Source organism: Equus przewalskii, chromosome 8 (genome assembly GCF_037783145.1).
Source record: "Equus przewalskii isolate Varuska chromosome 8, EquPr2, whole genome shotgun sequence".
Classification (NCBI taxonomy): domain Eukaryota; kingdom Metazoa; phylum Chordata; class Mammalia; order Perissodactyla; family Equidae; genus Equus; species Equus przewalskii.
This window is the reverse complement of record NC_091838.1, coordinates 18,066,913-18,087,783: the sequence shown is the minus strand read 5'-3', so window position 1 is coordinate 18,087,783 and position 20,871 is coordinate 18,066,913. Positions and strand designations below refer to the sequence as shown.

Here is a 20,871-nt window from a genome sequence, read left to right as displayed (position 1 = left end):
AAAGATTGGCCCTGAGCTAACATCTGTCACCAATCTTTTTGTTTCTTCTCCCCAAAACCCCCCAGTACATAGTTATACATTCTAATTGTAGGTCCTTCTAGTTCTGCTATGTGGGAAGCCACCTCAGCATGCCTTGATGAATGGTGGTAGGTCTGTGCCCAGGATCCAAATCAGTGAAACCCTGGGCCACCGAAGCAGAATGTATGAACTTAACCACTTGGCCAGGGGGCCAGCTCCAACTGGCCTAATTTCAATACTGTTGTGTCTCAGGGAATAAGGAGGCTGGAGGAGAGGGAGAGAGATGGGGGAACAGCTGGTGGGTGAGCAGTCCGAACACACATAACATTTATTGATTAAATTCGCTGTCTCATATGGGTGCGGCTGGTGGTGATCCCAAAACAATGACAATAGTAACATCAAAGATGACTGATCAAAGATCACTGTAACAAATATAATGATAATGAAAAATTTGGAAATATTGCGCGAATTATGAAAATGTGACACAGAGACACAAAGTGAGGAAATGCTGTTGGAAAAATGGCACCAATAGACTTGCTCGACACAGGGCTGTCACAAACCTTCAATTTGTAAAATATGAAATTATCTGTGAAGCTCAATAAAGCAATGCACAATAAAATGGGGTATGTCTATACTATTATACTCCCAATTTTATAAACATGAAACTGAAACACGAAGATATTTAATAACTTCTTCAAAGTCACAGAACTAGTAAGTGCTAGAGCCAAGCTTCAAACCAAGACCGGCAGACTCCAGATTCCACCCTCTTAATCACTTCACTACACTGTCCCACACTTACCAAAGCAAAACATAATTTCAACACTTAAAACATATTTTAGTTTTTTCTTACTACCACAATCTAAATGTTCTGAGTATATTATGATTTTCTTAACCTCACTGCCCTTGAATGTCCGTCAGTGTGTCCTGGCAATGAGTAACAAAAACGACAGGAAAAACAGCTTAAAAATTGACAACATGGTAACTCAGAATCTGATCTGCTGAAAGACTATCTGGAGATTTTCTATACTGCTCTTGTCAGTAGAACAAAACAACAATTCAAAGATCTGGCTGAAAACACAATCTGGGGGAAAAAATAATAATGGTAAGATCCCCTTTAATCCAGTGGTTAGACTGGATCCAGAAATTAAACATATACAATGCCTACAAAACTCTCAAATAAACAAAAACGAAAATTGCTAGACAACGTATTATAAATGCCATTAACTGATTTCTCAAAACTAGAGGTATTTTCATGAGAGGTATGGATATTTAAAAAGCCACACCCTGAACAGAGGTGAAACTAATAATACAGGAGAAACAACAGGAAAAGGAACAAAAGAAACAGCAAAATTTTTTTTTAACTGAAAAGGAAGCAAATGGCACAGAGTAAAACGGGTAAAGAAGAGATGGAGATTATATGCAAATATAGCGGAAAAAAGCAAGAAATTCTCTGAAGCCAGTGAAAAGATAGAGAACAAAGGCAACAAGGTCAGAGAAGTAGCATCAGGAATCAAACGGGTTCTGCAGACTCAGGGTGACAGTGGAGGTAGGGTAAGCACGCATCCCTGGGAAAGGGCAGTCAAATTCCTACTCACTCCGGTAGCCTCTGACGGGTCACTCTATTTCTAGTAATGTTCCACTGAACATAAGCCATATGGTAGAGCACAGCAGTCTGTGGAAGCATTTAAAGTTAAGCCTTAATATACTAAAGGCAGGGGAACAGAGCTATGTTTCACAAAACCAGTCTATGAAATGAATTCTACACTCCCGCTATGAAAGGCACAGGACAGAAGCATGAGAACTTGTGTGTTAATAAAACACATGCCCTGAAAAGCATGGGTAGGAAAAAACAATTGATAGAGTACTGCTTCATCCACATAATAGCAATGCAGTAATGGAAAAAAATAAAAAGCTTGACACATCTTAAAGATTCTGGATCAAATAGACTTTAAACTGCATGCAACATATAGGCAGACTAAAGCATTGTATATGTAAAAAGTTTTCACAGTGACAGTATCAGAGGTAACATTTACTTCTTAGACTTAATTGAAAGATATTTATGAGCAAATGCAGTTGGAGAGGAGCTGTACGTATTTTTTTTTTTTTTGAAAGGAAGATTAGCCCTGAGCTAACATCTGCTGCCAATCCTCCTCTTTTTGCTGAGGAAGCCTGGCCCTGAGCTAACATCCATGCCCATCTTCCTCTACTTTATACGTGGGACACGTACCACAGCATGACTTGCGAAGCAGTGCCATGTCCACACCTGGGATCCAAACTGGTGAACCCTGGGCCTCCGAAGCGGAATGTGTGAATTTAATCACTGTGCCACCAGGCTGGCCCCTGTACGTATTTTCTAATAGGTGAATGTTCTCAAGTATGCAATGAGTCAGTATAAAGCTAGATCTGGTGTGTCTAAAAAACTGTAATAAAACAAAACTATGGTGCTAAGTAACTGTTTTTTTAACTTTTTAGAGGTAAATCTTTCCTAGACAAAGTCTATCCCTGCACAGTTTAGTAATACTTATGAAATTGGTCTAGTTTAGCAATGCCTAGCAAATTCTAACCTAGTAAATCCTAGAGGATCAGGTACTCAAAATGAAAGTGCCCAATATTCTCCTAAATTCTACTACACAGGATTCCTAATACAAAAGTAGAGATAATTAGAAAACTTCATCATCTTAAAGTTTTTAACAGAATGACATTTTTTCTGTTAAGAAACAAAAGCTATAAATAATTAAGCCAAGAATTACTTTTCATGTATAGATCCTATAACTTCTTGTAACAGATTATTGAGAACAGTAGGCCTAAGGACAGGAAAATAACATTTTTGTTGGACAAGTATAGAACTTTCCAGGATGATTCCTAACAATATTCTCACCACTGCCTTGAATACCAGATTATTTCACTGAGTTGGCTTATGGACTAGAGTCAGAATATTACATATGACAATAAACTCAGACATTCAGAAAGGAATTCAGAAGAAATTTAATGAGAAAGTGAAACACACCACACAAGAATAATATAATCTTGCAATAAATCAAAGATGTAACTTTTAATTCTTTCACTATAAGCAAAAATTTAAATATTGAGGTTTTGTATAAAATTATATTGGATTTATGTTTGTAGAAGTATCTGGTGATGATGAGTTTGAGACGTCAAAGTACTAACAGAATTTGTGCTACGATTCCTTTGACATAGCAGAAATTTTTAAAACAGAAAGGCATATCATTTGTTCCAATGAGTGACATGTCTTCCCATAACAAACAGCAGATAGCAGAATAAATCAGAACTGGGTATGGTCATATAAAGTATATTATGAAACAGAAATAGTAGGTAAAATGTTGATTCTTGCTGGAACAGATTATCATAATGATGTTAAGATGATTTTCGGGAAGGCAAGAAAATCTTTTAGAAGAAAGCTACCCTGGCAGCAGAAGGGCAGATATGACACTGCTCTGGAGTCGTACATGCAGGCCTACAGTGGAAAGGTTAAGAGTACACACTCAGATATGCTGCCTGAGCGCACGTTCTGAGGCCATTCCTCAAAATGCTCTATGAATGAAATGGTTACTGCAATAATCAAGACAAGATTAGCCTGGTTGTGGGGATGAGCAAGTTATTTAATCACCCTTTGTCTCAGTTTCCTCATTTGTAAATTGAGGAGAATAATAAAACCCATCTTGAGGCTGCTGATAGGATTAATGAAGTAATACATGGAAAGCCTTCGAGTTATACAGTAGGTATAAGATGACACAATCTTTAACCTTCACAACAAAAAGACAAATGAGCTCCTTCCCCTTTAAAAAAAAAAAAAAAAAGGACAGCAAGTGGATATTAACAATTCCTTTCAAGGAAAAAGTTCCAGTTAGTATTTCCAGGGTCAGCAGCCACTGAACACTCTAGTTCTGTCTGTACTTAGAGTAAAAAGCTTTATCTGAAGCAAAGTAAAATCATGGATCAGCATGAGTCTCCAAGCACCAAGGAAAGACTATAGTACAAATTATATTTTTGAAAGTTTCCATCAGAAGTCGTAAAAAATGTCAGTCATGTAAAATGTTAAATTTCAATTATCTGGGATTCATATGAAAAAAGCTAATCTCCACAAGAACACTAGATATTGTTCTACATACTGGGATTTTAAAAATCTGAAATAAACTAAATATTACATAGTAAAATAAACCACAGTATGCATTTTCTTTTAGAAAACAAACTAAAAACAAGGAATACCTAGTAACGCATATAATATATAAATTCTAAAGGCCTTTCCAAAGAAGCTTATACTGAGAATTGCCAGTAAATCTCTTCATTTTACCATTATGCAGTCCTTTATCATGGACTCAGAAAGACAAATTATACTCTATTTTCAAAGAGGGATTATAAGGGGAGTAAGTTTTATATAAAGGAAATAAAACATTTGTATTTTTTTTATCAAGGTTACTATTTTAAATGCCCATTAATATCTACTGTAACTTAAATTTTATACTGTTTATCTTCTTCCATATTCTATGATCTAAAAAGAAAAATTATAGGTACCTTATCATCTAAATCACAGCATATCACAGTATAGTAAGGAAGTTATTTTGGCAATAATTTTTTCTTTTCACTACTGAGGAAAATATATCTAAATGCTATAGAATTAAAATAGTATTCATCTGAAAAGGGAATAAAATGAGTACCTTACCTATCTACAGCAACAACAACACTTTGAGAACTGGTTTCTCCAATGGATTCCTGAATACTTGCTATCTGCTTCCAGTCCACATTTCCTCCAACTACCACACATAAAAGAAAGTCATTTCAGTTTGAAAATAATTCAGTGGAAGAATACACTTACAAATCTAAAACACATTTCTGAAATCAATTATTTTCCTAATGAAAGAAATAAAACTTTGGGTGAACAATTCTTGTGGCATCAGTGACCTTTATCAAGGCCAAATGTGCTTAATAAGCTACACTAAGTCGTATAACAGACATGGTTATAAAGACATAAACTGTGCTTGCAAAGATTGCACAAATTAGGGGCACTGAGAATTTAGATCACAAAATTAATGACATTATGCATAATTTTCTTTAATGCTTAAGAAACAGAGCACTACCCCTAGTTTCAATGATACCTTCTTAAGATGATTCCAAATTCCATATAATTAGGTCTCCCCTATCATTTAATCTCCAGTCCCCTGTTTACAAATGCTTATTGGAAATTCTACCTGTATGGTCTACCATCCTCTCATTCAAGAGTCACTTATCTCTTCCCCCAAAAGAGTGGTTCCATGTTTTCAACAGGAAACCCCAGTTTTCAAACACTTAATTTACAAACATCTTTGATATCCTTCCTTTCCTCCATTAGTCACTAAGTCTTTCTTTTGACCTGTTTTTCCTATCATTCATTCATTTTCCTTCCTACTCAGTTTCAATTCTTGTAATTAGGCGTATTTACCAGTTGTCTGAATGCTTTCCCTGCCGCTATTTTTCCCCTCTTCAAGCTCTGCTTCATTCTCCTGCCAGATTAATCTTCCTAGATCATCACTTTCATTTTGCTTACTACTACTTTCAAACAAAGTATAAACTTTTCAGCCTAGTGTGTAAGGCAGTTCCCTTCAACATTCTAGCCAGTAGGTGCCTCTTTTCAGCACATCTCTTAACTATCTAAAACTTACCTACCAAGACCCAATTTGAATACTCAAAGAAGGATTCCTCTCCATTGTTCTCACCTTCCACTGAACTAAGTATTTACTTAAATAAGTGCTACTCAAATCAGAATTTCTGTCAGACAGTTTCATATAAATTTCTTCAGGTGTGTTACTGTTGCCTTCTCAGCCAGATGAAAAGTTCTCTAACGTTAGGAACCAAGTCATACACATATTTGTGTATGCGTCTACCTTACTCAATAATAAGTCCAAAGCAGATGCTCAACAAATACTTGTTGACTTGACTCAGTGGACACTCAATAAATGTCCTTAATTCATATGCTTGCATTCACAAACATAATAGATGATGTTATTTAAACCAGCTGAACTAAAATTCTATTCCAGATACTGAACAATGTGAAAAAGATGTGATCCCTGTCCCCACAGAGTTAATAATTTATCAATAGAGACAGACTTACAACCTACTTTAACATAACGTAATGATTATTTCACGGCTGACATGAATTACATATAAGTTTTGCTAAACAGAAATAATTTTGATAGGGGAAGGGAGAATGTGGGTGTTAGCTCTTGGAAAGGCCTCACATATATGCTAAAGGATTAATTCAAATCGGAAGTAGAAGGACCATCATGTGGGAAAGGAGGAAGAAGGAAAAGCAATTCAGGTAGAAGGAGCAGCATATACAAAGCAATGGAAGTATGGAAGTGAACACAATGCTTTAACAAACTTGGGTGTCACCACAATGGAGGGCTTGGCAGGGGACAAGGAAGAAGGGAGAGAACAATAGTACTGGACGAAGCTGAAAAGAGACTAGAAATAGAATGTGAAAAACTTTGACTGTCATGTTTAATGTACTACTTTTGAAATCTATTAGACCGTTTAGAAGACTGACGTGATCCAATCTATCTGTGGAAAATAATTCTGGTAATATCTGGAGAACACAGTAACTAACAGGAAGAGATACTGGAGCCAGAGAGACAAAATAAGAGTCTATTTCTATAATACAAGTGAACATGGATGAAAGCCTGAAATAAATGACAGAGAGTTGAGGTAGTAGGGAAATAATGTCAAGCAACATGAAGTTGTAGTACATTATAGGAATTTAATGAATAAAAATCTGTGAGAAAAAATAACGACAATCACCACATAACTCCCTTTGAGTATCAACTGAATGATCTTCTTATAGAGCTTTCTATACCTTTTATATTTAAATATACTAGTTTTTAATCATTAATAATAAAGATATTTAGAGGGATCAAAGAATATACAAAATGTCTAGCAATCCAAAGAACCTACTTCACAAATATGTGAAATCTTTCAAAGATCTGTATGACAGTATAACATAATAAGCTAATAATTTCAGTTTTACCAAATTATTCAAAAGCACAAATATTTAGATTAACTAAGACCAAAGATGTAGGTGTGAATATTTACTTAAGATTTATATGACCAAGCCACTGAGTTTTTAACCTTTAATATATACCTTAAAAGAATAGTATGCATATGGTTCAAATCAATAATCACATGCTACATATTCTTAATAACTAAAAGTTTCATGTTTCCAAAAAAGTCAAAGTACAGACTTATATCCCATCAGTCAAAAAGTCAGATAAATATATACTCAGCCCTATTAACTTGGTTACATGGAATACTTGGTGCATGGATGCTGCTAATAAAGCAGGATATTAACTTATTTTAGAAAATACACACATACACACACATATACATAGAGACTAGACCAGCTCGATTATCTGTACCACATCCTCTTCCAGCTTAAATTCTGACTATAGCGTCCTGCTGAAGAAAGCATCTCCTGTCTAAGTAGATGACAGGGCACAGATGGACAGGAGCAGACATCTGCCACATTGGGCTATCTGGTAACCAATGAGAGGGCCTGAAGGGAGGGCTTTGCCTAACAGGGGCCAAGTCAACAGACTGGCTCCCTTTAGGATGTAGACTCAAAGATGAGACTTGATCAATCAGGAGTGAGTGGAGAATGGAGAAGGCCCAAAAGAGAAGTAGATGATATAAGAGAAAGCCTAGATAACACATGAAAGAGAGGTGGAAGAGTATGGCTGGTCACTTGAGTGGCTTGGAAGCCTGAAATTTTTGTTGTATTTCCACTTTGAAAATGTGTATATTTTTATGTAAATTCCCTTTTCCTGCAGGGAGAAGACAGTCTTGGCCATCTCATATACTTGCAACCTAGGTAGCACAACAGCAGAGTGATCAAATTAATTTTAACTTGCTTTCAAGTATACTAGTAAACGTTATCAGCAAGTATCATTATTTCTCTTGTGTGACTGAAACTTTTATAAGATAAAATATTCCACTGGTGTTTTATTTTTAGTGTAACCTACTTCTGTTACTTGCCAAAACTGAGCCTTGGAAATTTGCATCTCTCATTATTTTGGCCCTCCAACACTCCCTAAGCCTTTAAAAAAAGAAAAGAAAAAAAGGCTTTCAAAAGCTATCAATGCCCTTTCATTTCACTTGCCTGTAAATTTATTCATCTTTATCTCACATTACTTTCTGGAGTAATTATAGTTCTAATGTGCTGAGTTAGATTTTCAGGTTGCATAAGTCACCATGTAGGTACTCAGGGAGTTCTAAACCCTGCTGCTGGGTTACCAAGTTATTAGGTCCTCACCGGCACCTCCCAGAACCACAGCACCTAAGACAGAAATGAGGTACAGACTGCACTGCAGGCTGCCACAGTTGCGTTACCACTGGGAACTAATTGTTCCCAGTCGAACTTGAAGCCACACCATAGTCCTGGTCTTTACTTCTTTCCCTATAGATTATTCTTCAAGCTTGAAATTCTTTTGGATTTCCTAAAAAGTTTTATTGCAAGCAACAATAAGAGAAATCATTAAAAGATAAAAACATAGAAAATACCCAGAAATATAATGCTACAATGCAAAGCCTTTAGAAGGTAAATATTACTAAATCTCAGATGTATTCCTTTCTGCTCTAAGCCCTGTTTCTAGATTTCTTGGTTGGAAGTAAGGTGAAGATGGATAGAGACTAATCCAGACACCACTAATATACCAGCCACTGTACTAAGCTTATTTATACATACTCTTATCTAATCCTAACACTCTGTAAGTAGATATTACCATTAGTACGCAAAAGAGAAAACCGAAGGTCAGAGAGTTAAAATAACTTGCACACAGTAAGGAAGAAACACAGAAAAATTCACACCCAGAAATATAGCACTCAAAGTCAAAGACAGTCTAACCTTTACTTCTTCCCTGGTGGAACCCTTCCCATTTATGACTAAAAATGTACTGTCTTTGGTTGTTCTGTATCCATTTTCACTAATAATTCCCTTTGTTCTATTGGGTTAAATCTGGAAGTTTCTGGCCATACTGAGCACACAGGGAACCGTGGGAAAGTGTCCATATTGGCTGAAGAGTTTGGTTAGATCTGCACACTGCCTTTAAAAAATCTGAAGGTGAATGTTTTCTCCAGTTACCCCAACTATTGATCATCTTATAGAAGCCTTTACTCATTTAAGTTACTTGTTTAGTCTTAAAAGCAGGTAATTTTAAATTGCACCCTTCTCTCACTCCCAAATATGAGATTAAGACTATAAGGGTCATTTAACACTGCAAACTAAACCAGGGAAAAAGACTGAGTTCTCTAGTCATCTATGTTTTTCCTCATAAGGTTAGCCAAAAGGCATAATATCATCTCTCTCTAATTACATTTAATTGCTATGACAAAATTACATACACTGAGCAAGTCAAGAACAATTTTTGACACTTTATAAAAATAATTTAAAAAATTCTTACCCAGACCCAGACCCACAAATTCATCAGGAGCCTGATCTTTTGTTCCAGTTAGAGATCCTTCTCTACCTCTCACTGTTCCAGAAATGTATCGAGGTTTCACTCCAGTTCCTATGAGTTGTGCAAGCTCCAACTGACTGATGCACTTCAGAATCTGAATTATGAAAAGGAAAAAAAAAATTAAATTCCATGTTAGAAATGTTTACAAAAATATTTAAAAGCATGCAGCTAGGATTTAAACATAGGCTACATTATAAATCACTATAAAAGCTAAATGTACTTATTTCGAATGTACTGAATGAATTTTCTCCCAAACACTTAGGCATATCAGTGATAGAACATTTAGCATTAGCTCATTTTATGAAGCAAATTGCAAAGTTGAAAATAAAGTGCTTATACCTCATGCCATGAATTTCCTAAATAATTTCCATCTGTATGAGCCACTGTGATGAGTGTTTTTATTGTGTCAATGTTCTTCTGTTTCATTTCAGTAATACCAGAACTCACTGTAAGTAAGGTAAATCGTGCTAGTGCCTGGACATACGCATCTCTTTCCAGCTATAAAAAAGAGGAAAGTATATTTACATGGTTGTAAACACAAGAGAGTGATCTCTACTTCTCTATGGATAAACTCTGTTAACTTGTTTAGCAAGTTTTTAACTGACAAGTCATGAATTACATACAATACCACAAACTACAGTTTTTAAAATTTTCAGATGATAAATGAAGCAGCAAAGGATGAATTTCTAAAATCCAAAACCAATGGAGATGTCAAATCAAGATGAGATTTTAGTGATAACAAATGAATTCATATAGTAAAAAAAAATTCATAGAGCACTTAAATCTCAAGTACTGTGTAGACGAGCAGAAATCTGATTTATAAATTTGCTCATTTTTTCTCTACAGCCACGTTGTGCTATTTTTAAGACATAACATTCATAATGAAATGTGAAATGGGTTTTAAAAAAGAAAGCAAGCAATCTTTGGCTAAAATTGATTATCAAAGAAAGCATATAAATTACTAGAAGGGACTGTCTTCAAGAAAACTGTGTACCAGATACTTGGTTCTCTTAATTTGTTCTTAGACTTAGGTAAAGTTATAAAGTGAGATATATATATAAATAAAATATGAAAAAATATACAATATGATTCAATAAATACAAACATGCAATATATTTCAATACACTACTCAAATTAACATTTAGGAATTCAAAGTCTTGGAAACTTTGTATGTAGCTAACATTCTACAGAGAAAAATAACTGCAAACCAAAGTTCTGATGATGAATTTTAGACACATCGGTATAGAACTACTCCCGTCACAACTTTTTGGAAACTTAAACATTAAGACATTTAAATTCCATCAGAAACTTGAAATTAGTTCGTAATAATTCAGACATAAAAAAATAATTTAAACTACAGTTAACAGCATAAGTAATTTACATTTTCCACACTGGCTACCAAGGCAAAATTCTTTGTTACCTGAATGCTGAAAATGCATGCAATTCTGATTGCACATCTTATACCTTCCAGGCAAAGAGAGGCTACTTCAGTATCGTCACAATCTTGTAGACCCACACTGAATGCAGCCAGAAAGGGTGTCCAAGCCAACTAGAAAAATTGAAAATTTAAAACATGGACGTCAAGTGATAATTAAATTTTACAATAATACTACATTAATATTTCTCAAAGCTTTCACACAATAAATGATTTGAGGAAGTTCTGAAAAAAAGCATTGAGTTTCTCAGCAGCTATTTGGAAAGTTTTCTTAGACAAAGGGGAAAAACTATATAATGCTTCCTGGGCTTAAATAGCTGGGAGAGCAAGACTGTAATCAGTAGATGACCCTGGCATATTTTAAGCACAGCATCTATAACTTATTCACATCAATAAAAAATGGGAATAGTCAATATTCATAAATATTAGTTTTACCCCTGGTTTCAGAACTCATCTCTCTGTAAGCTTTGTCTCTTGCAATATTTCACGGACTTTTTACTTCCAAGAAAATCCTTTCAGTCATTTTCCTACTTTCAACAATTACATTATTCTCTTTTCCTTAAGCCTGCTCCCTAGACATCATCTAGCCTTACTTCTTTTGTAGCCAAATATTTTACATTGAGATATCAGTGACATCTCTGGTTCCAAGTTGGACGAGACTTATATTGGCATATGCATGTGTATGCGTGTAACTGCAATGTCTGAAGCAAGAGAATTTGCTGCTTTTAATAAGTCATGATGATGCAAAACTATGTATCCATACAGATGAAAAATGCTTATACCAGTGTGCTACAGAAATGACAACTGAAATTTTTTAAAGATCTAAAAAGCTTTTAGCATTAAGAAAAACAGAATTACCAAAGCTTTGCTTATGTCAGAAAGTTTAGAGGTAAAAGTTTATAATCCCTAAAAAAGGGCACATAAGCCACAGTACCTAACTTCTAGTCCTAATGTTGCCATTTATTTAATATCTCTGAACCCCCCATTTCTTCCTCTTTTATACCTGGACTGCCACTATAGAGAGATGCTGTGGGAAGTATGTGAAGTGCAGTACTTTTAAAATACAAAGTGCCACGCGGAAGTAATAAATTACACATTCTAGGTAAAAAAACAGCACGTCTACTTGGAAACCTGTGTAATATGTTATAAAAGAGGACGTATAAATGGTTCTTAAGCCAGAGAAAAAATGTTTAACTCCATTAGGAATTAAGGACAATTTCTCCTATCAAATTACACCTAAATAATATTTAGAGGACAGTGAAATTGTCCACTCATAACTGTTTAAACCTTCACAGAATATAATTCGGCCATATGTAAAAAGATTCTTAATAATGTTTATATCCTTTAATATGATACCACATTCTAGGAATCTCTCACTCATTCCTTTACCCAATCAATACTTATTTATTGAGCACTTACTACAAGCCAAGAATTGTGCTAGATATTGGGAAAAGTGAACAGAACAGATGTAGTCCTTTGCTTCATGGAGCTTAAAGTCTAGCAAAGAGATAGACATTTAAATTTTAAAATAAATAAATGTATAAATACAAATTGTTATAAATGCAATGAAGGAAAAGCACAGCATGTCATGAAAAAGGACCTAATCTGGATTAGAGGGGTCAGGGCAGAACTCTGAGAAGTTGTCATTTAGTCAGGGGAAAGAAGGAAAGAACATTCTAGACAAAGGACACAGCTTGTAAGAATGCTCTAGAGAGAAAATAATTTAGGACATTCTAGAAGCTGAAAGATTGCCAGTATGACCGCAGCATAGTAAAAGACAGATGAAATCTAGCGATGAGTTTGGAGAGGCAGGTGGAGCCAGACCACACATGGTCTACAGACCCTACAGACCTTCAGGATACCCCACAATATCATGCAAAGTCAATGAAGGGCCTCAAGGAAGAAGGTAACATTTCATTTTGTATTTTAAAACGATCACTCTGGTCTTTGTACATGGATAAGAGGAGCAGAAAAGTAGGCATAAAGATGCCAATTAGGAGGACGCTACCATAGAGTGAGAAATGAGGGTGTCCAGAGAGGGAAAAGGCAGTAAGGAGAAAGATTCCTAAGTCTAGTTTAGAAGATGTTTAAATAAACTATAACTAATCCAGAGAATATATCATAAAAGGCATTTATGAAGAATTTTTAATGATATGGGGAAATACGTGAGAAACAGCAAGATACAAAATTCTGTACATAGTATGATCACAACTGCTTAATTAAGATAAAAAAGTAGTATATAAACATCAAAAGAAGTTTTTTCTGAGTGGTAGAATTACGGCTGCTTCCTTATTCTTTTTTTTTTTCATTCCGTGCCTCCCCACTAACAAAAATATTTAGGAAGAAAAAAATAAAGGTATAAAATTATTCAAAACAAAACAAAAAGGTGCTTTATAAAATTTATGTCATGATAGAAAGTGTTTCTTATATTTCAACATCATTTTCTATATTATTTCAAAAGACAAGGCCACTTATACTCCACTATTCCTTCTAACATCTCCGTAGCCCCCTACTCTCATCCTATAATTCTTCATCAACTTTTAGGAATATCATTATCACAAAGTCCTTAAAGTAGGGGTAGAAGTAATTGCAAAATTTTAGAGCTAAAAGGAAGCACAGAAATCTTGCTGTCATCTTTTACTCCCCACACATATGTGCAGTTAAGGTGTGAATACTAACTGCAGTTAAGATCTTCAGCCTCCACAGACCATCTTACCCTTACCACACTGTCTCACAACTGGAATGTGCTTTACCCAGTTTCTCTTTTCAAACTTGACTAGAGTCCCCTCCACTTCCCTACAATCCTTATGATGCCCTGCTTGCTTCTTTTGGAATTTGGAGAAAGGATAGAAAAAAAGAATAGGAAGGTGAAGAAGGACTAGGAAATCAAATTTTAAAGAACCAGTAAGTACAGCAGACCTCCTTATACACGGGGGACATGTTCCAAGACCCCCAGCAGATGCCTGAAACCACAAATAGTACTGAACTTTATACATACTATGTTTTTTTCCTATACATACATATTTGAGGTGCAACAGCAAAATTAGCACAAATTTCTTTTTCCTTTTTGTAATTTCACAGACAGAAGATTCGTTGTTACTGTAGATCTTAGCGACTTCAGCGTATGATTTTTTTCTTTCTTTATTAAGTCAAGAACTTTGACCTTTCACTCTTTCTTTCCTTATTAAGTCTAGAACTTTCACCTTGAGCACTTTACAGCTTCTCCTGGGCATATCCAAATTGTCAACATCACTACTCTTGCACTTTGGGGCCATTATTAATTCAAATAGGGTTACTTGAAGGTAAGCACTGTGATACCATAACAATCGATCTGATCATACTGAGAAGGCTACTTCGTGACTAACAGGTGGGTAAGGCATACAGCATGGATACTCTAGACAAAGGGATGACTCATGTCCCAGGCAGGACACAGTGGGTCGGTGCAGGATTTCATCATGCTACTCACAACTGCGAGCAATTTAAAACTCACAAATTGTTTATTTCTGGAATTTTCCATTTGATATTTTCATACGGAGGCTGAGTGCAGGTAACTGAAACCACGGAAAGCAAAACTGTGGATAAGGGAGGACTACTATATCACTCTTACTAGATCAACCTATGAGCGTAAATAATGCTCCCTTTTGTTCCTTACTCTACTTTCTGGCCTCTAGGCATAATCAGAACCCTTCTGGGCCAGAAGCACTGAAGAGCTCAAGATCACTTTGAAATTTTAAGTAACTCCAAAGGTTTAAACAGAACTCATTTAGAGAAAACCAGGCCAAGGATTAACAATCATTCTCTGAAATCTTGCTATTCTTAATTCTTAAGATCACACACCTATTATTTGCTAATAAGTGCATAATTTTTCTCATTGTCTTTAAGAGAAAATTTACATACGCCATGTCCTATATAACACGACTTTTGCTTCTGGGTCTACATTAATGGGCTGTATCACTAAAGAGCCTATCATTAATGGGCTACATTATTTCCTTAATTTAAGAACATGCTGGGGGGCCGGCCCCATGGCATAGTGGTTAAGTTCGGTGCGCTCCACTTTGGCGGCCCAGGTTCATGGGTCTGGATCCTGGGCATGGACCTACACTATTTGTCAGTCATGCTGTGGTGGTGACCCATCTATAAAAAAATAGAGGAAGACTGGCACAGATGTTAGCTCAGGGCTAATCTTCCTCAAGTGAAAAAAAAAAGAAGATGATTGGCAACAGATGTTAGCTCAAGGCTAATCTTCCTCAGGGGGAAAAAAAATTTGCTGAACAAAATTATACATAAATGTATAATGCAACCAAAAGTTATTAGTAACTCTTACCTTAAACATGGGTCTCACATGCTCCAAATGCGTTGCACTTGTAAAAGGTGCCTGAACATGGCTCACAGCCTCCATGAGCGCTTTAGCTGTCTTGGCCATCTGTTCCATTTCTAAGTTATACAGAAGTCTTCTCTGTTTTTCACTGGCTACATCTGAAAAACAAATACTATTAGCATTTAAAATATAAAGCATTTAAAAATGCTATTTTGATATCTTACTGTAAAATAACAAAGATCACAAATTAATACTAATTAAAAATAGTTCTAACAAGCCAGATACAAAAGGTCACATAATGTATGATTTTATTTATATGAAATATCTGGACTGGTAAATCCATAGAAACAGAAAGCAGACTGGTGGTGGCAGCCAGGGGCTGGGGAGAGGGAGAGAATGTGAAGTAGCTGCTTAAGGGATACAGGCATTTATTTTGGGGTGATAAAAATGTTTTGGAACTAGACAGAGGTAGTGGCTACACAACAGTGTGAATGTAGTAAATACCATGGAATCATTCACTTCAAAATAGTTAATTTTATGTTACACAAATTTCACCTCAAAAAAGAAAAACAAATCCTGAACTAGGAGTTAGGGATAAGCAGAAAACACATGAAAAGGGAAGAGAGTAGGTACAAATCTGTCATAGTGAAGGTATTAGGGAAACAACTCAAATATGGGATAAGAGAACCAGAAAAAAGAGGTAAAAGGCAATGGCATCCTTATACGACATACGCTTGAAAGACATTTCCTGAGTTAACAAGAAAATAGTAGCCCTGACACTGCAAGATGATCTTAGTATTTCACCACACCACCATCTCCTTCCCATATCCAGCTTCTCATTGATTTCCTACCCCCATATACAAAATAGGCCAGAGAAAGAGGGATATGAAAATGTTATAATGTGGGTAGGAGGAAGAAAACTGAATCAGAGAATTGGCATTTACTTAGGTGTGAATACACAGTCTTGATCCATCTATGTAACAATGTTATAAGCAAAAGTGCTGAAAACAGCACTACCAAGTAAACTGCTGACTGGTACTGGACTGCAATAAGCCAAGGATGCCAAGTTCAAGATTTGGGTTTGCCACTTTGGGTTTTTAGTGTAGAGATTTAATCAAAGTATCTACACATTACTCAGTTCACAGATTCTATGATTCTAAGTTTCTTAACCTCTCTGGATTTCAGTTTCCTCATCCATAAAACGAGGGAGAACTTACTAAAATTCTTTAGAATCATTCCCTGTATTACGCCAAAGATAAGGCCAGTTTATACTCCACTAGTCCTTCTAACGTTATCTTCCTAGCTCCTGGCTCTCATCTTATAATTCCTCATCAACTTCTAGAAATATACATATCACAGAGCTTTTTTGCTTTTGTCCACAGAATAGCAACAAAATTCTGTTACTGTCAATAGAACTCTGCTGCTGCAATCTGTTTTGTTAGCTAAAGCTTGAGATTACATTTCCAAGTGGAAGTGCTCAGAATGGCAGGAATCCTCTTTCTATGTTATTGTTATGTTCCTGAGCCACTACCCTCACCTCATTCCTGCACTCAGATTTTAGCTCTAGTTTAATCACCATTGCCTAAGTGTACAGAATGTCTAGAATGGAGCGAGGCCCACAGCTGGCTCCTAATGCTGGCTAGATCTAGGAACTCTATAGTGATGTAATTTGTGGTGCATCTGAAGTAGTGATTCCCAATTCCACAAGCTCCCCCATGACTAACTTTCCCCATCTCCTTGAATCACCCCTACTTCCAGTTTCCCTTTATTTGTAACAATAGATGAACAGATGGAAATATATTGTTTGTAGACGATGAGAAAGCAAAAGAAAAAAGACTGGGAGTTGAAGTCTGACTAATGGGGTTGCCTAAACAATCTCTCTGACCTCTAAATCCATGCTGAGACTAACTGCTAAAAGGACAAGTATATACTAAACGCATACTAATCCATACATATTATGTAGCATTTTCCATTAATCACTAGTCAGTGCTATCTTTCTTTAGGATTCAGAAAAAAATACAAACAGTTTAGCAAACTGTATGCAGGCACACCTCAGAGGTATTGTAGGTTCAGTTCTAGACCACCCTAATAAAGCAAATATCACAATAAAGTGAGTCATATGGATTTTTTGGCATCCCAGAGTACATAAAAGTTATGTTTACGCTATACTGTAGTCTATTAAGTATGTAATAGCATTACATCTAAAAAAAGTACATATCTTATTTGAAAAATATTTTATTGCTAAAATATGCTAACTATCGCCTCAGCCTTCAGCAAGTCATAATCTTTGTGCTGGTGGAGGGTCCTATAAAAAAATGCAGTATCTGCGAAGGGTGATAAAACGAGGTATGCCTGCATTATAATACATCTTATTAGAATAAACAACACTTGATTTACTCTAGACCAAGTGAAAAACAATCAAGTTTTTCTCACATTTTTCCTCCTGAACAATGAGATTTCAACTGATTCAGATACTTACTTTGCTTACTTGATTTTGTAGGGATTGTTAGTTCTTTCGTTTCTTTCATTGAGATCTTTTTCCCAGCTATTTCATTATAGATGGCCGATAGATACTCTTCAGGAAGGTCTTTGCTGTCATTGATACCTCTATTCATCTTAATGTACTGTTCCTTTGTCATTTTATTTTTAACCTAGAAATGAAAAACCGTTATAATTCCTAAGAATTAGCATAAAAAGTTCACTCGTATGTTAAAAATTTGAATATTCATATAAGAAAATTCATAAATACTTAAGGACAGGAAGTGGAAAACATTCAACAAAACATACAATAAAATGAAAAAAGGAAGACATAGAAAATGAAGGCAATGTAGAACAGACACATCCTGGCATATACTAATTCACCTTGCTCTGATGTGCACGTGAATAATTTGCAATAAGAAAACAGGGAGACAATAATTATTGGGTTTTGGCCAAGGTTTAAGAGCTCTAGCCAGTCTTTAAAATAGGACCACGACAATTATTAGAAACACATGGTACCAAAAAAAACTCAAAGCTTAGTTGAGAAGAACATAAATGTGGTGCAAATGCTTTAACAGCTGATTTTATATAAAAGTGGATGCAAGAGTAACAACTGAAATTTATTTAAAGCCAGATAATAATCTGACTGACTCAACATGGCAACTGAGTATTAGGTGATCAGGGTAAAGTATCCATGGAATGTTCTCTCTTGTTTAAGAGCACTCTGAACAGGAATATCCTACTGCACACCTTGATAAACTAGTGGAGTACGGGTTTGCAGTTTGTAAGGTGTAGCCCTGTCACTAAACTTTGGAACTAGCGCAGCCAAAACGTTTATACTTTTTATCTCCAAAAACCCAGGTGGACAAAACCCAGAAGTCTTATGATATCTCTGAAGATACACTTATTTAAATATATTCCTACCTCCTCCCATAAAGAATTTAAGACAACTCTAAAAATAAGGCTCCTGTAAATTTGTAAGAAGGTGCATAGAGTAATAATTAAGCAAGTCATCATAAGTTTGCAAAATTAACTATAGAGAAACCAGAATGTCCAGAGGATATAATCAGGATACATCCACTCATTGAGTTCAGATTACTCTGCAAACATCTTTCTAGTTTGTCAGAAAGGGTGAGAGGAGCACTTTTCCTACAAAAATGTACAAATATTACCATAAAAGTTTTCAAATGTAATTTATTACTATTCAAGGGGAAAAAGCTCTAACATATTATAATTTTAAAAACTAGTTTTGAGTCAAGGCACTAAAAAAACATAAAAGAAAGCTATTTCACCTGAAGCTCTGATAAATACTAAGAAAACAATGACCCAGGAATACCAAAATAAAAGATCACACAAGTGCTGCCAATAAGAGGCTAAAAGAAGATTAACGTCACCTGGAAATTTTGAGCATGGCATATGTTTAGCATCATGCCAACTGGAGACCTCTAAGAAAAGTCTTGGTAGAAAATATGCAGTAATAGTAAAGTATGTTTGTAGATCTGGGTTGGGAGGTAGGGGTGGGAGATCCCAGGAAGTGGGAGTAAGGAATACATTAATTTCAGGTACCCAAAATAAAAACGTACTGCTCAAACAGAATAATTCTGCCACAATGGGATTCCAGAAGTAGTATAAAACAGAATCTTACTTTTCTTCTCCTGCTCATCTTCCATAGAACACTCTACTCTTGACTTTTATTCTCACGTGCTTGAATTAAGCTGTGCCTAGTTTTAGTGCTTAAATCATTTAAAGCCAGTTGTTACTACTCATGAAGATTAATATACGCAAAAAAATTAAACGTGTTTTAAATATACCTCAAATTTAAAAAAATCATTAATTCTCACTATATATAAAAGGTAGTCTAACTATAAATATTCTAGATGAAAAAGGAACACAAATGTCTTGTTAAAGTTCATCTATATAGGGGCCAGCCCTGTGGCCCAGTTGTTAAAAGTTCCATGCACTCCACTTCAGCACCCCAGGTTCATGGGTTCGGATCCCAAGCGCAGACCTACTCCACTCACCAGCCATGTTGTGGCGGCATCCCACAAACAAAGTAGAGGAAGACTGTGCAGAAGTTAGCTCAGAGCTAATCTTCCACAAGCAAAAGAAGAAATGAGGAGGATTGGCAACAGATGTCAGCTTGGGGCAAATCTGCCTCTCACACACACAGAAAATTCACCTATATTGTAACTTTGAAAACAACTAAGAATGAGAAGAATTAGTCTTAAAGGATTCGTTTACAGTTAGCTTTTTTCTTTAAAAATGATGTCATTTGTTATAGGTCATATGATCCTGAGTCATAAATCTTAAGGAGTCACAATTAAGCATTCAATTTTCTAACAGGCCAGTTAGCCTCACAGGAACTCATAAGCTGTTCTATAGCTGCAGGCTGCTATCAGCACATGAGGTCAGCCAGCAGTCTGAGGGGGAGAGCTATGACTATGAGCAGTTACCACTGCTAGATTAGGACTCCAAGCACATGTTCTACAGACAGGAACTCGTGCCACAAAGACAGGATACTGTTCTCAAGATAATACTCCCTAACTGGGATGTGTTCAGAAACTTGTAACAATCTGGGTACTATGAAAGAACATTAAAGGAAGTTTTAATATTCAAAATAACTTACACAAGAAGGTACGTATGTATAGGAAGATATGACACAAATGCATATATAACACGTTGATAATTCATTTCTGGAACAAAATTCTTTAAAAATGTAACATTCTAAAACGAAAGGGAGGTAGTAGAAGACATAATCCTACTTTTGGGTTAGACCGAAAAACCAGACAGAAAACTCTGAAGATACCCAAATAAGCTATCTGTAGACTGCTTTATAAAAACCATGGAAAAAGTACCATGCTAGATAACGAAAACCCTAAAAGTGAGCTGCTTTTGCTACACCGCATGTAACATGCGAAAGGAAAATTTGAAAAGATCAAAATCTTAAATGACTTTTTAAAAAACGTCTATATAAAACCAAGTAAATCCCTGGTAAATGCATAATTGTTGAATTCTGATGTTTAAAACCAGGAGTAACTCTGTATATGATCCCTCTACCATATGTTTGGTATAAACTTTCCAATATCAACCCTGCCTTAAACATCTTAAAATGCGCCAAA

The 20,871-nt window shown here is 35.7% G+C and overlaps 1 protein-coding gene across 1 annotated transcript in view; it reads right to left on the bottom strand.

Annotated features, from left to right (window-relative positions):
• ARFGEF1 (ARF guanine nucleotide exchange factor 1) overlaps positions 1–20,871 on the bottom strand; it is a 149,238-nt gene that overhangs the window by 29,269 nt on the left and 99,098 nt on the right. The window contains exons 18-23 of the mRNA XM_070631516.1: positions 17,754–17,925; positions 15,281–15,432; positions 10,942–11,070; positions 9,861–10,019; positions 9,465–9,615; positions 4,700–4,790 (exon numbers count right to left, since the gene is read on the bottom strand). Coding sequence (XP_070487617.1) covers positions 4,700–4,790; positions 9,465–9,615; positions 9,861–10,019; positions 10,942–11,070; positions 15,281–15,432; positions 17,754–17,925 — 854 coding nt within the window. The remainder of the gene's footprint in view (positions 1–4,699; positions 4,791–9,464; positions 9,616–9,860; positions 10,020–10,941; positions 11,071–15,280; positions 15,433–17,753; positions 17,926–20,871) is intronic.